Source organism: Grammomys surdaster, unplaced genomic scaffold (genome assembly GCF_004785775.1).
Source record: "Grammomys surdaster isolate TR1022 unplaced genomic scaffold, NIH_TR_1.0 100, whole genome shotgun sequence".
Taxonomy (NCBI): Eukaryota; Metazoa; Chordata; class Mammalia; order Rodentia; family Muridae; genus Grammomys; species Grammomys surdaster.
The window spans coordinates 12,184,935-12,200,516 of NW_021604579.1; the positions used below are offsets into that span (position 1 = coordinate 12,184,935).

General features: G+C 49.7%; 1 protein-coding gene across 1 annotated transcript in view; it reads left to right on the top strand.

Moving 5' to 3' along the window:
* Positions 1-15,582, top strand: part of Mroh7 (maestro heat like repeat family member 7) — a 36,771-nt gene that overhangs the window by 3,928 nt on the left and 17,261 nt on the right. Inside the window, exons 2-10 of the mRNA XM_028788182.1 lie at positions 4,559-4,623; positions 7,310-7,393; positions 8,521-8,600; positions 8,842-8,971; positions 10,684-10,779; positions 11,384-11,488; positions 11,613-11,748; positions 14,719-14,831; positions 15,246-15,422. Coding sequence (XP_028644015.1) covers positions 4,559-4,623; positions 7,310-7,393; positions 8,521-8,600; positions 8,842-8,971; positions 10,684-10,779; positions 11,384-11,488; positions 11,613-11,748; positions 14,719-14,831; positions 15,246-15,422 — 986 coding nt within the window. The remainder of the gene's footprint in view (positions 1-4,558; positions 4,624-7,309; positions 7,394-8,520; positions 8,601-8,841; positions 8,972-10,683; positions 10,780-11,383; positions 11,489-11,612; positions 11,749-14,718; positions 14,832-15,245; positions 15,423-15,582) is intronic.

Genomic DNA, 15,582 nt, shown 5'->3' on the forward strand with positions numbered 1-15,582 from the left:
GTCCCTCTCTCTCTCCCTACCTGTCTCTCCCCCTCTCTTTATTTCACTCACTTCCCCTCCTCTCCCCTCCCCTCTTCTCTCCTCTCCTCTCCTCTCTTCTCTGCTCTTCCTCCACCTCTCTCTTTTTACAGACAGGGTATTTGTACCCCAGACTGGCTTTAAGCTTCCTTGAATTTCTGCCCCTTCTGCCCCTCTTCTCTGGAATTTGGGGGTCACATTCATGGGCCAGCATGTCTGGCTTCATACAGTGGGGGATCATACTCAGGGCTTTGCACATGTGAGGGAGCATTGTTCCAGCAGAGACACACCCTCTTGCCTCTGTTGGCTATTTTATTTTTTAAAGTTACATTGATTGATTGGTGTGTGTGTCCCAGTGTGTCCCACAGTGTGTATGTGGAGGTCAGAGGATAACTGTCAGGAGTCAGTTCTCTCTACCATGTGGGTCCCAGGATCTAACTCAGACCATTAGGTTTGGAGGGAAATATCTTTACCAGAGGAGTCATCAACAGGTTCTCTTCTGTCTGTTTTAAATAATGCTGCCATTGCCAGAGTTAGGTAGGGCAATAGCTTGCCTCCAGGAAGTCCCAATGCAGTGTCATGACACATTCCCTAGAAAGCAGCAGTGTAGGCAGTAAGGGATCTTCCTTTTCAAGGAGCCCTACGGGGGATCGTGGAGAACTCATGTCCTGCTACCTGTCTTGCAGCCACTCTCAGTGGTCTCTGTGTTACACAAAGATGGGAAACAAAGCGGACAGTTAAGAGAGCTGGGGATTCCCGTGGCGGTGATCCAGGTCGGCGTGGGTCGGCCGCTGTCCTGTTGGTATTTACTTCTTATCTCAGTGGCTATGCAGAGGATTTGCTGGTGCTCAGAAACAACCCTGGTGAATGTGGTTGTTTGGGTCCCTTATCTTCAGATCTTCACCAGGCCTGGAGTTCCTGGGGACTAAGGTAACCACAGGGAAGAGAGACCCAGGAGAGCCCAGAAGGAGGAAAAGTGGAGTTCCCTAGGTCAGTGACTAGTAGCAGAGTCTGTGGCTATGGGAGGTGTGTCTGGCTTTCGTTTTCTTTCCTCCAAAAAGCAAGTAGAGGAGGAAAGGGTTTATTGAGCTTACACTACCACACTGCTGTTCATCACGGAAGGAAGTCAGGACAGGAACTCAAATACCGCAGGAGCTGATGATGCTGGATCGCTCAGTCTGCTTCCTGATAAAACCCAGGACCACCGCCCAGGGATGGCACCAGTCCCCATGGGCTGAGCCTCCCCCACTGATCACTGAAGATGCCTCACAGCTGGATCTCATGGAGGCATTTCCTCAGCTGAGTCTCCTTCCGCCCTGATGACTCTCGTTTGTGTCACGTTGACACACAAAACAAGCCCGTAAACCCACAATAACAGCTCATTTCCGGGGTGTGAGATGGCGCCTGATGTTGAGGGTCTTTTGATATGTTCGCTGGCCATTTGTATGCCTTCTCCAGAGAAATGTCTAGTCCAGATCCTTTGTCCACTTTGTGTTTTCTCCTCCCTCCCTCTGTCCCCTCTCCTCCCCTTCATCTCTGAGACAGGGTCTCACTTTGTAGCCCAGGCTAACTTGAGATTTACTAGGTAGTCTTGATTGATCTTAGACTTGCAGCTGGCCTCCTGCTTCAGGCCTTACCGATGCTGGGATTACCAACATGAGCCGCTATACCTGGTTTACTTTATTTTTTTTTAATTTAAAGGTGATAGAACACTTGAATAGCATGTATAAGACCTGGGGTTCTTTACTCGGAGGGGAGAAAGGGAGGGGAGAGAGAGAGAGAAAAAAGAGAGAGAGAGAGAGAGAGAGAGAGAGAGATTTATACACGATCTTGCTATGTAGCCCAGGTTGGCTTGGAACTCATGACTCTTCTGTCTTAGTCTCTTGAGTACTGGGATTCCAACTGTGTGCTACTGTGCCTGACTCTGTGTTCACTTTTATTAGGTACATCTACAACAGCGTGGTCATAGTTGGGTGCAAATTAAATGTGTGTGCATGTTGTATGTGTGTTTTAGTGTGTATGTGTTCATGTGGATATGCCCATGTGTGTTGTATGTATGTATTTGTGTGTGTGTATGTGTGTGTATGTGTGTGTATATGTGTGTGTGTGTGTGTGGTATGTGTGTGTGTTGGGGGTGATTTGAACTCAGATCCTCATGTTTGTATGGCGGGCACTTTTACTAATTGAACCATCTCCCCGGCTCTTTTAATATTAGTCTTGCTTTTGGGGTTTTGTACACATATGTATATGTGGTAAATGTGTGTTTGTGTGCCTGCTCACATGTGTGTGGGGGGTGTACATATCCATTTTGATGGCTGAGGTTGGCACTGGGAGTCTTTCTTGATTGCTATTTATCTTATTGATTAAATCAGGATCTCTGAGTTGAATATAGAGTTTGCCTGTATGGCCACTCTAGCTATCCAGCTTAATCCAGGGATCCCCTGTCGACCATCTGACACTAGGATTACCGGTGTGCTGCCATATTCTTCCTGCATGGATGTGGGTCTGGGGATCTGAACCTAGCCAGTGCTCTCTCCATGAAGCCATCTCTAGCCCCTTAATGTGTTTTAAACGATTTTTAAAAAGCTTGCAGAATAGTTGAAGGTACATCATTAAGATCTTTCTTTTTCTGAATCACTTATTAGTAAGCTGCCCTACCCCCATCATCCCTAAATGTTTAGCACGTTTCTTACCAAAAAGCACAAAGTGTAATCACCATAAACAAGGCATTAATATTGATGTGTCGCTCCACCAAATTCTCCCACCTTATTGAAGTGTGGCCCACTTCCCAGCACTGTACTCTTAGCCCAGGTTCCAGTTCAGTGTCTCATCATCCTGTCTGGCCTATCCTGCCTCCCTGGTCTTCCCTGCTTTTCATTTCTTTGATGCACATAAGGTTGTGGCTAGCTCTTCCTAGGATGCTGTTCCGCAAAATGACATTCAGGTCCTGTGGACAGGTCATCCTATTGGAAGAAATAGCCGGGCAGCATACTGGCTTTTTTCACTGTGCCCCTGGCAGCTCATAGTTTTGATTCTTTTTTGTTTGTTTGTTGTTTGTTTGTTTGTTTTTGTTTTTCGAGACAGGGTTTCTTTGTGTAGACCTGGCTGTAGACTTTGGGTAGCCCTCACTCTGTAGACCAGGCTGGCCTCGAACTCAGAAATCCCCCTGCCTCTGCCTCCCAAGTGCTGGGATTAAAGTCGTGCGTCACCATTGCCCAGCCATAGTCTTGATTCTTGACGGATGCTCACCTCCTTCTGATAAGCAGGCTGCCTCTGGCTCTCCACTATAGCCATTGCTTTTCCCTTGAAATATCTTGTGGTGAGAGGCTTTGACAACATAATTATCCCGCTTCTTCAAACTTTGAACGTATACATGAGTTTGTGTCATCTGCTAGTTTAAGGGTTGCAAACTAGTTGCTATCATTAGTTATGTGGATAAGATTTTCTTGGTTTGACCAGCAGAACTTTCTACAGGTAAACAAGCATCTTCCTCCAACACACTCCAATCACCTCCTTGTTCTCTGGGGCCAGATGGTCCAGGCTCATCCCAGACTTCACTGGAACCTGCTGTTTCCCCGGGAACCTTGTTGGTTTTATCCAGCAGAGGATAGGATTTAGAAGCCAATGTCCTGTATCAGTTGTGTTCTCTTCCCACTCTGCTCGGCCCTCCAGCAACCTCTGGAAGTTCAGGCAAGATCCTCTTTGAGTCTCAGCTTTCCAGATCCTGGTGGCTTTGACCTCAGATGGATAGAGACCTGTTTTCCTTCAGTGTCCCTTTAAACAGAAGGCTTTTATTGGCCCTCCTCAGCTACGTACCCATCACTGGTCCTGTCATGGTAGTTAGAGGACTGATACACTCTCATTGGCCAAGCTTTGGTTGCAGACCCATCCCTCTTTGAAAAGGAGAGTGGATGCAGTTTTACCTAAATGCTCAGAGTTGGAACCTACAGGAAAGACAGATGCTCCTTCACTCAAGGTGGGTGAGGGACCAGGGATGATGAAACCGCCGTCAGCCACTGTAACAAGTGTCTATGGAAAGGATAAATCCTGAAGGGCATGAGCAAGAGGTTCTGGGAGGATATATGTGCTCTCTCTTACTTACCTTGGAGGGTTGGTTCCTCTGTGAGGAACAGCAGGCAAGGTGAGGCCTGAAAAATGGGATCTCTAGGGAGCAGGGCAAGGAACAACAGCCAGAGTAGAGAAAAGCACCTGGCCAGAAGCTTGCCTGGAACTGGACAGAGACCAGTGTAGACAGCGCCGAGGCTGGAGGAGACAGCAAGGGAGGTAAAGCTGGGGAGATGGACGGGGAGCCGACCAGGCAGGGCCACAGTAGCAAGAAAGATTAATGACTGACGTGAGGTTTTGTTGAAGGCTTTGGGGGCGGGTGACGCACGCTGATTCACGTTTTCCCAAGCTTTGTTGGTCTGTTGAGGAGTAAGGACTGGAGGGACCCAGTGGGGAGGAGAGATGGGAACATGGCGCCCTGAGGACACCATGCTGTACCCTGTCCTCTTTCACTGAACCTGTGATGTGTGTGCAGGAACCTCGGAAGATGTGAAGGTCAACGAGCCAGAGAAGAGTGACCATGACAACAAAACAGCTCTGGTACGCCCAACTCCTGGCCACTCCCATCCCCTTCGTCCTCCTCCCCTCTCCCTCCTCTTTTCAGACAGAGACTTGGTGTGTAGCTCTAGCTGGTCTGGGACTTAATATGTAAAACAGGCTGGCATCAAGCTTGTAGCAATCCCCCTGTCTCTACCTTCTGAGGTTTCTGTCACCACACCCAGGCTCCAGCCTACTTTCCTGGGCTGGCCTCATCCGCCAGTCTGCTGCAGCTCTGCTTCTTCCTGGGAACTCAGCTGTCCAATGTCCTGAGTGCTCCCCTTGCTGTCCGTTCACCTCCGTCATAATTTAGTTTGCATCCCTGTGACACCTGATGGAACAGTTTAAGGGAGGAAAGGTTTATTTTGGCTCACGGTTTCACAGGGTTTTCAACATCACAATGGAGAAGGCAGGGCAGAGCAGCCCGGTTTATGGCAGTGGGAGTCTATGGCAGATACTGGCCATCAAGAAGAACAGCAAGCAGTGATAAGCAGGCAGGAAGTGAACCATGTCCTAGAACCCTTCCCCCAGTGACTAATGTCTGCCATTCAGACCCGACCTCCTAAAGGATCCACAGCCCTCCTAAGCATCACCAGCTGGGGATGGAACATTCCAAACAGGAGCGTGAGGGAGAAATTTCAGATTCCAGTCATAGCAGTCTCTCCCATGGAGTCTTCCAGAAGCCAGTAATCTTTGTCTAATAGCAGAGCCTTAGGCAGAGCAGTGCTTGGCATATAGTAGGTTCTGAATAAACGTATTTAACAATCGAGGGACTTGTGGGAGGGGCTCTGGAAGGTACAGAAAGGCTAGAAATAGCTACTTAAGTAAATAATCAGGTCCAACCCAGATCTGGGCCATGCAGCAGAGAAGGCCAGGCCAGTAGGGCCAGACATGAGCATGACCCAAATGTGGGTGTGGTGGGATGAGCCTGGGAGTCAGGATCAGTTTCCTCATCTATAGAATGGGCTTAGTGGAGTTGACAATGACAGCTCAGTGCCAGTACAGGGAAGGCAATGACTGCCTCCACTCAGCAAGCCTGACACAGCCCCTACAATGGGCTGGATGCTATCCCAACCCCAAGCACAGACTAGCAACCCGGCACTTCACTCTAGAGAAACAGACCTTTTCTCTTATTCTTGTTACTCAAAACTCAGCCTGAACATCCACTCGTATGAGCAGCCGTCGGTGGCTAGTCATTCTAAATTGGCACCCTTTCCCCTTTCTGAACCATGATTAATAATCTACCGCAGCTCAGTTCAGTTGATGCTGGGAGAGGGGGAAGGATTCAAGGGGTTACCTTCTCCTGAGCGCAGTGTGAGCTCAGTCCTGGGCTCAGCTGGGTGGTTCATCTGTTCTATATTGTACAGACAGATCACTTTGGAGGCTGACACTCGATTGTCCCTTAGTTGTCAGGCTCCCTCTCTGCAAGGGCCCATTCCTCCTTAGTTTAGCCTGGGTTTCCTTCTGGCATGGCATCTGGGCTTCAAAAAGGGAAAGCGTGTACTGGGACAAACCCAGACATACACTCCTTCTACAACAATCTGGTGGCTGGAACTGAAGGAGATTCTGTCCACTGATAGGATACCTGTGAAAGAGCTTGTGACCGTCATTAACCTTCTGTATTCTGCATCAGACCAAGTTGTCATTTTCCCCTTCACTTATGTAATGTTAAGTCATTTCCCCCCTTCACTTATGTAATGTTAAGTGACTCGTTTTTGTGGGATCTTGTCTTCCTCCTTAAGATGATGGGAATCAATGGACTGACACAGGCTAACGTGCTCCCCCCTTCTCTCAGGTAGCAGAATATCTTTATCTGACTAGACTTTACTAAAAGGCTGAGAAGAAGTGTTACTGATGGTAGAATGTCAGGGTGAGGTATATGGACCCTTTCTGTCCTTCTTGGGTTGATTAGTGAGGGAGAGGTGCTTTATAGTCCTTCATATCTGCTCTTCCAAATGCAGACTGCAGGAACCATCTTCCCACCTCACCATCAATCTTCATCTACCCAAACACCCTGCAGAAACATGTCCCCTTTCTTGGGCTGTGATAGTTTTGATTATCAGTTTGATATAATCAAGAATCACATGGGAAGAAAGGTTCAAAGAGAGATTGTCTAGATCATGTGCTTGTGTCTGTGAGGGATTATCTTGATATTATCAGTTGAGTTATAAACTCAACTCCACCCACTCCACCCACTGTGGGTAGTGTCATTCCCTAGGCAAGAGATCCCGAACTGTCCCAAGAATGGAAAAAGTGAACACCTGACTACATGTATTCTTTGCTCTCTGCTCCTTGACTATGGATGTCACGTGACCACTAGTCTAAAGCTTTTGTCCTGTGACTTCTCTACCACTATGTACGGTCTCCTTATGTAGCTCTGGCTGTCCTGAGGCTTACTATATAGACCAAGTTGAACTCAACTCACAGAGATCCATCGGCCTGCCTCTGCCTTTGAAGTACTGGGATTAATGGCGTGCCCCACTATGCCAGGTTTTGTTGGGGTATTTTATCACAGCAACAGGAAACCAAACCTAGACATGGGCCAATGTCAGAATGGGTGGTTGAGGAGGGGCTACCTTGGTGGGCTGTAGGTGTTGGGTGAATAGAGGGGACTGCATATGCTGCCTACGGGGAGGGCAGGACTCAATGTCTGTCTCACTGAGTGGTTCTGCTTCCCATTGGCCTGAAGGTGGAGAACATCATCACTTACCAGAAGAATCAAGACTCAGTAGAAATGAAAGGAGAAAAGGAGACAACCGTGAAGATGATGATGGTATGGGGTTGTAGGTGGGACTATGATACTGGGGTGAGTTGGGAAGAAAACAGGGACAGGAGGCAGGCGCTGCGGACTCGAGGCTCAGTTCTACCCACCTCTCACTGCCCACACCCGACAAGAGGGAGTATGGACAAGTTATTTCTCTTCTCTGGGCTCCACTCTTCCCATCTGACAAATGGATGTGCTTATGACTGCCTCTTTGTTTGTGGGAGGACACAACCCAGTGGCTAGTCCATTGTGAAATCTGTGCAGCTGGGAACAGTTATCATCAACCCATTCCCTCACCTCCTCCGCCATCCCACAAACCCCTCTTGATGGACAACTTCAGAGGATTCCTAAAGCAATCTCCTCTTAGTTACTCATTAGGAGGCACTGGTCATCGATAACCATGGAGGCTTACATAGTTATATTCGGTTTTGTGATCCTTTGTGAGAGAGAAAGGAGTTGGGGGAGGGGTAGCTCAAACAGCAGCGTTTGTCTCACAAGAAAGAGTTCCCAAGTTTGAACTCCAGAACACACATGAAGAATGGTTATGGAGACATATTTATAATCCCAGTGCTGAGGAGACAGATACAGGCTCTCCGGCCAATCAGACTAGCCTAACTGGCCAGCTTTGGATCCTAAGGAGAGCCTTTGCCTCAGAAACCAAGGTTCATGTCTCCTGAATAACGATACCCTCTGGTCTCTGCATTCATGTGCACATGAACACACACACACACACCTTGCACATACATCTGCCAATGCATGATACAGAAAAAAGGAGAAAATTCTGTCCTTTGATATATTTAACTAACATTAGTTGAACACCTACTGTGTGTAGGTATTAGATATGAAGTAGGACATTTGAGGAATTTGATTGGACAGCTTTCAAAGGCCATGCCTGGCGCTTCTTACATGGGTCAGTTTCATGGATTAGCTGTCAGTCACCAGAGGGGACCATGGGATCTACTGTCATTGCACTCTCCATATAGAATGCACAGCTCAGGGCATAGAGTGTTTTCAGTGGTCTTGAACTGAGGGTTTGACATTGATCTGGGCAGAAAGCTGGCTCTCGTACCTGTCCTGTGGGAGAGTGTGCCCAGGCCAAGGGCCTGGGTCTCACTGGCTCTGTGATCCCCATCCAGAGACAGATTCAGGAGGAGCCGCTGGATTCCCTTTTGAGTCCTGCTCGACGGCAGGCCATGGAGATCCTGGCACAGCTGAGGTATCCCTGCTCTTTCTCTGTCATCCAAGCTTTGCCCCTTCTCACATGCCTGTCCAGTCCGAGCCTTTCCCTCTCCCCCTGCCCAGTCCCTGTGGAGTGTGTCACTTCCACACCCTTGCTCACACCCCAGCTTGTCCTGTGGATCTAATCTCGGGTGGCCCACCTAAGTCAGCTGTCCTCTTCCCCACCCTGCATCCTCGGGCCCTTTCTCATGCCACACCTGGTATCCCGTCTCTCTCAGTCACACCAAGCCTATCCTGAGTGTGCGGGAGAGGGTGGAGCTAGTGAACACCTGTGTGCGGAGCGTGTTCTCACTGCCCTCGGTGCAGGCCATGCAGGAGAAAGACGAGTCCAAGGCAGAAGTCATCCAGGTGAGCTGGACCCTCCTGGTGTGTCTCTTTGAGTTTGGGGACATCCTCAGAAAGAACAAGTCCCAGGAATGAGTGGGGACTTTCTGTAGATAGTGTCCCCACTCCTTGGCTGACTGGCCTGGAGCAGTTCACCTCACCTGTGTCAGTCTGAACAGATGCTTGGTAGCTATACAGCAGAAGGGTGAACTTTGCAGTAACAGCCCCCTTATCAGGGCCCTGTCCTGTGTCAGGGATATAGGCAGACACTGTAAGGCCATAGGAAGTGGGCAGGATAGGAGGGTAGTACTGAGGACTGTGCTCTATGGAAGAAGACTGGGGGAAGCTGGGCAGAGACCTGGAGAACCTCAAAGGGGGTTGGCAAGCATCTTTAAACCTCTGCAGAATTATCCCTGGAGGTACCAGAGCAGGGATCCTAAGGTATAAGATGCAAGAAGAGCGAGGATCAAGCGGGAGGTTGATGAGAGGGGGTCCAGCTGTTCAGCCACCCTTTCTCTCAGCAGGTATTAGCCATGTTCCTCTCCAAATCACTACGGTGGTCTTGCGGTAGTGTGAGGGAGGAAGAGATGGATGCCATCAAAGAACAGTCAAATCTAAAATCTCAGGAGTAGTCAGTGCTACAAGCATAAAATATGGGGTATCAAAAAGAATATGGGACGAGGGACATCGCCTGGAGAGGATGGGGCACATGGAAGAGGGTGGCATAGAGAACCTGTACAGAACCCATGCCAACTGCCAGGATGACAAGAAGCAACGTGACTGAAGTCTGGAGGGTGGGACAAGAACTCCAACAAGCGAGCTGTAGAATGGGTAGGGATGAGGCCACACAGACAGCTTCTGGGTTCTGGATTCTCAAGCTGGTGCCCTGAAAGGACCCAAAGTAATGGCCAGAATCCTTGCTGTGGAAGGAACAGGCAGCCCTCTTGTAGTTACAAGTGTTGCCAGCAGAGGGCAGCGGTGTCTAACAAGCTGCTGCAGTAGGAAGGAAGGGAGAGGTAGTTGGTTGTTGGGCTTGCTTGGTGGTTGTTGGTGTAACCCTAAGGGCCACTGGAATCAGAAAGATTCCAGTGTAGAATCAGAAAGGGGATAGACTTGGGAAGCCCGCCTAAGGAGAGGAGGTAAGAAAGAAGAGGGTCTTCCCAGAGCAGATCGAAACCACCACTCAGCCTTGCCTGTGCTCACAAGGCAATTTCAGGACTGCAGTATGAGCTGGGCAGAGGGGACCCGGCTTCCCTCAGGGTAGCCTGGGGACCTCCATGGGCTCAGAAGGAACTGTTCAGCCAAGAGACAGAACACCTTTGAGAGAAGAGCCCGATTGGCCTGGTAGCTCTCCAGCCTTAGCAGCCTTTGGAGACTTGGCCTTTCAGTATTCTTTGTTCCTTGCCCTGCGACCTTGGCCAAGTGTTCCTGGATTGGTAAATGAGAAAAGCAATTCAAAGACAAAGTGAGGGAGGATGCTCACATTACAGGCACTTGTCTGGCTCGTGCCGGACAGTAAGTGCCTGGCATCTCTTTCTCCTCCCCTCTGGTAGGAAGTCCAGGGACACTAATCCCCAATTTGTTGCTAAAGAAATTAGGTGAGACACAGAGGTGGGCCCAGAAAACAGCTTTAGTGTGTTCAAGTGTGCCCTCCTCCTGAACCCTCCCGCCCCTGGGGGTGTCTGGGGCTGGAGGCTGGGAGTTCCCGGTAGCTCTGTCCCTCTTTCTGTTCACAGACACTTTACCACCAGACCTTGGATTCCTTGCAGAAACTTCTGAATGCCCTCTTTATTGAAGACCCCACTCCTGCTGGGCTGAAGAGCATCCTGGAGGTGCAGGGCGTGGGGGCTGGGGAGGGGGAGGAAGGGAGAGGGAAGTAGGAAAATGACTTCATACAAGTGGACCCCGAAGGAGTAACGTCATCCTGAGCCACTACCCTGCTTCCATGTTGCATTTTATGCCATTTTATCTAGTTTTTGGTGACACTGAGGATTAGACTTAAACCTTGTACCTGCTAGACAAGCACTCTACCTCTGAGCTACAGCAGAGGCTGTTTCTTCTTTCCCTGTTTCCCTGTACACACTGTCACGCTGAACTGCCCACAGTATTGCCTTGAACTTTTGATCCTCTTGTCTCAGTTTCTGGAGTCTCTGTCTGCCACTCCCCTATGCCACCCCCTTGCAGCTACTGCTCTTGCCCCACCCTTTCTCCATTGCTATCGCTGTCTCTCTCATCTCTCTTCATTGACCCTGTCCCTTCCTTTGCTCTGAGTCCTCTTCTCAGCTCGAACCCTGTCTGTCACTGATCCTCCGTAGAAGGAAGACTGTGGCAAATTGCCTTCTTACTTCTTCTGGAAGCTTCTTGCAGATTGCTGGCTTACCCATGAACAGCATGAGATGGCAGAAAATGGTAGCAGTCTCTCCCTTGTCCCCACAGCCCCTAGGGCCCTGGATGAACTCTGGGAAGGTCCATGAGCGAGCTCGGGCTGTGAGCAGCAACGTTTCTGTGTTGAACCATACGCTTGTGACCCTGCCCTTCTTTGTGAGTGTTCCTTCAGGGGTGGACACTCTGGTGACTTTTCAGTTGCTCCGCTGCAGCTGGGCAGATCTTCTTTCTCTGTACTATGTAGCTACAGACTCCCTCCCTGTGATTGTGACACTCACAGATATCCTCCGGGTTCCCAACACTGGGTCTTCTGCTGGGGAGGCTCCTTCTTCGAATCGGGGATCCTGATGAAGAGATCGGCCGGGAGGCATTGGACGGCATCACCATCCTCTACACCATCCTGGATCTCCAGAAACGTATGCCCAAGTCAGGTCTCTAGCCACTAGGGAGGCGGGCCTGGTGGTACAGTTGGGCAGTTGGAGACAGACAGCAAGGGTCAGATGGGGACTGGGAGCTGATGGGAAACTCCTATCTCCATGGAACCAGGGGCAGAGACACAAACTAGCCATTGTTTTTAATGTTTGTTTTTTTTTTTTTGTTTTTAAGATACGGTCTTAATATACAGCTCTGGCTGGCCCCCGACTTTTAATCCTCCTGACTTAGCTTCTCAGGTACTGGGACTACAGGTGTGTCATGCCCTGTGTAGACAACAAATCTATCGTGACAGAAGCTGTCCTTCAGTTAGCTGAGCTTTCCCATATTGATCCAGTCTCAAGTTCTCCTTCCCATGGTGCCATGTGTACGTAGGCATGATGGCCCTGATGTCTTCTTCTCTTCTCTGTCTTTACTACTAGACTGTAATGCCATGAGGGTAAGGCAGGATTTTCTGTTCTTTCTGAGTCTAGCCACAGGCTGGCATATGGTATTATTCAGTGAATATGCATAGGAACTAATGAAGCCAGGTCCTACATTAGAATCTGGAGCCTGTAAGTGAAAGAACGTCCTGAGATTAGGTTTCAGATTAGGTATCATGAGATAGTATGAGCCCCTGGTTCCCAGGACTATCCAGTCCAGCTGCCTCCAACCTCCTGCCTTTCTCTCTCCTTACTCCTGATTCTGCCTCAACCAGGAAACCTTGGCTGGTTTCTTAGTTTCTCCTGACTCTGGAGACAGAATGGCCTGCATGTCAGACCTGGCTTTGGCTCTCGACTTTCCCAGCTGAGTGACCTCTTCTATACATCTCTCTGTAGATTTCCTCGTCTGTACAGGATTATGATAGAGTGTAAGTCATAGCTTCTTGAAATATTAAATGGTATTCTTCATATGAGTTCATGGGAAGAGACCACCAGCTCAGGGTCCCATGACATAGGTGCTTGTCAACTAGAACTTTCTTCTCTTCGTGGCCCCCACTTTCTGGGATATGTCTGGGATTCCTGCTCTTTCTCAGTTTTAGCATTTAGGGCAATGTTTCCTAAGAGATTCCCTCACTGGCCTGGAGGCATTCATGGTTCTTAAATGGTTGGTGAAAGGTAGGCTCCAATGTTGATCAGCTCTAGGCTCAGATAGTGTAGTCCAAAGTGAGGTTGCCACAGGTGGCTGGAAATATGGGACACCCAGATTAATTTAATCCACATTCAGTGGACACGGAGTCATTTTTAATGTTTTTGAGTATGGTCTGTCCTGCTGCTATTCAGGTTGGGCTGAGTGCCTTGTATTCTTTGGAAGAGCCCCCAGGCCACAGTGACACTGGAGGAAGAGAGCATTAGTTTGGGTTGGCCATCTGTGGAAAGTGAAGGGCTGTGACTGGAGCTGGCTCTGCCTGTTCACAGAGTGCCAGTTCCCTCCCTGTCGATAAAGCATGCTCTGTGTGCTCACACTGCCCCCGTGAGCCTTTCTCAGGCCCAGGCTTTGTGTAGATTGAGTGGATCCAGGTGAGACTCAGGCCTGACATTGATTCGGGCATAGTCCCTAAATGTGTTTCCTTCCACAGACGACCTGGAGGCCCTCCTCTGTACCAGGGCCTGCTCTAGATCTGGGGACACAGTTTTGAAAAGAGATCCATTAAGCACCCCTCCCTTTGGCTTACCTTCTTGTTGCCAAGAGACAGACAATAGGCAAAAATAAACAAGGAAAGCACTGAAGAAGTCAAGTGATAAGCTCTGAGGGAACAGGCAGACATTTTCAAATGCTCTTGCCACTGCCAGGTCTGGTGGCACATGGTGGCAATCCTAGCACTGGATGGGAGGTGTGAGGCCATGCTGGATGAGAGACCCTGCCTCTAAAACCAAATAATATGAGCTAGAAATGGTAGTGCACTCCCTCAGCACTCGGAGGGTGGAGGCAGAAGGCTCAGGAGTTCAAGCCATCCTCAGCCACATAGGGAGTTTGAAGCCAGCCTGGATTATGTGAGCCTCTGTGTATACACAAAACCAAACAAAAGCAACAATAAAAATTCGGACACCAACACAATAACATCTCAACCTAAAAATTGTATTGCAAAGCTGTGGACATTCAGCGGTCACACTGCTTGTCCAGTTTGTGCCAGGACCTGGGTTCCATCTCAGGACTGAAAGGAGGAGGCAGGAGGAGGAGGCTCACCTTTAATCCCAGCACTCTGGAGGCAGAGGCAGGTGGTTCTCTGTGAGTTCAGCACCAGCCTGGTCTATAGAATGAATTTCAGAGCAGTCAGTGCTACATAGTGAGAACCTGGTTTGTTGTTGTTGTTTTTGTTTTTGTTTTTTTGTTTGTTGTCTGATCCTGCAGACCAAAATAGCAATAACAAAATGAGACAGATAATGCCTTGGGCTGAAGCAGCAGGAACTCTCACACTGCAGGTGGAAACAGGGCTGGGAAACTGGCTTGTATATCTTGTGGGGGTGAGCCTGTGCCTACTGTGAGCCAGTGAGCTCTCTCCTGGCGCATCCTTGGCAGAAGCATCGATAGATTCACCGGGAGACATGTTACGTGTTCACAACAGTGCTGTTCAGGGGGCTGGAAGCAGCCAGAGGCGTGTGGCAAGTAAGACAGGCATTCACACTGCAGGCCCTCCCGTGGAAAGCCGCTCCACACTGAGAATGAACGAGAGCTAGTGAGGTGCTGCAGGGTGGAACCAGACACGGGGTAATGTCACGTGCCTCCATGAATGAGAAGTCCAAAAGAGAAGAACTCTACCTAGGGGGTTCAGAAACCAGGGTAGAGGTTTCCCTGGGTGCCGAGAGGGGCCAGAGGAGGGGGTTCCGGAGTGCTGTTTGTGTTGTGTCTTCTTGGGTACTAGCTATCTGCATATGTTCATTATGTGAAAACGGACTGTGCTGGTGAAGTGGGCTTAGCGCACAGCTTAAAGCACCGGTTGGTCAGGGTTCCTCAGAAAGTTCCTTCCCCTGCAGGGACCAAGAACAAGGAAGAGACGAACAAGAAGGAGCTATATGAGAACAACAAACGTTTCCTGGGGCCCTACAACCCTGTCAGCCCGTGCCAGAACATTCTGCGTGTCATCGCGGTGACTACCAGCAGTCCCGGCTCCCAGCCAGGACGGGAGGGAACTGGGGCTGCTACTAGGAAGATCACTAGGAAGCATCCCAGAAAGGACACCTTCCCCAGTTGTCCAGCATTCCTGGGTGTCCTCCTCCCGCCTCTGTTCTATCCCAGTGGTTCTCAACCTGTGGGTCATGACCCCTTTGGGGGTCACACATGTCCTGCATATCAGATATTAGCATTATGAGTCATAACAGTAGCAAAATTGCAGTAATGAAGTAGCAAAGAAATAATGTTATGGCTGGGGGTCACCACAACGTGAGGAACTGTGTTAAAGGCTTGCAGCATTAGGAAGGTTGAGAACCACTAGTCTAGCCCATGACTCTTCTCCCAGGCACAAGATGGTAGCAGCATCAATGCCTGTGCATCTATGTTTCAGGAATTTGGAGACTTCCTGGGGCCTCAGCAGGTAAGGGACCTGCTGCTAGCAGCCTTGGAAGGCCTGAAGGACATCTCTGAGGTCCAGGGCAAGGACTCCGGCGAGATGATGCAGCTGGCTTCTGAGGTCATGCTCAGCTCAGTGCTGGAGTGGTACCGCCACAGGGCGCTGGAGGTGGTAAGGCCTCTTGGAAGCAGAGGCTGGGATATCATCAGGCCTGGGAGAGAGCCTCATCCCCAAAAGCCTGCTCATCCTGGGATAGTCTTCCTGCCTGGACAGGGCTAGAGCTGAGCAGTGGGCTAGGAAGGAGTATGTACCACCCCTGAGAGAACCAGAC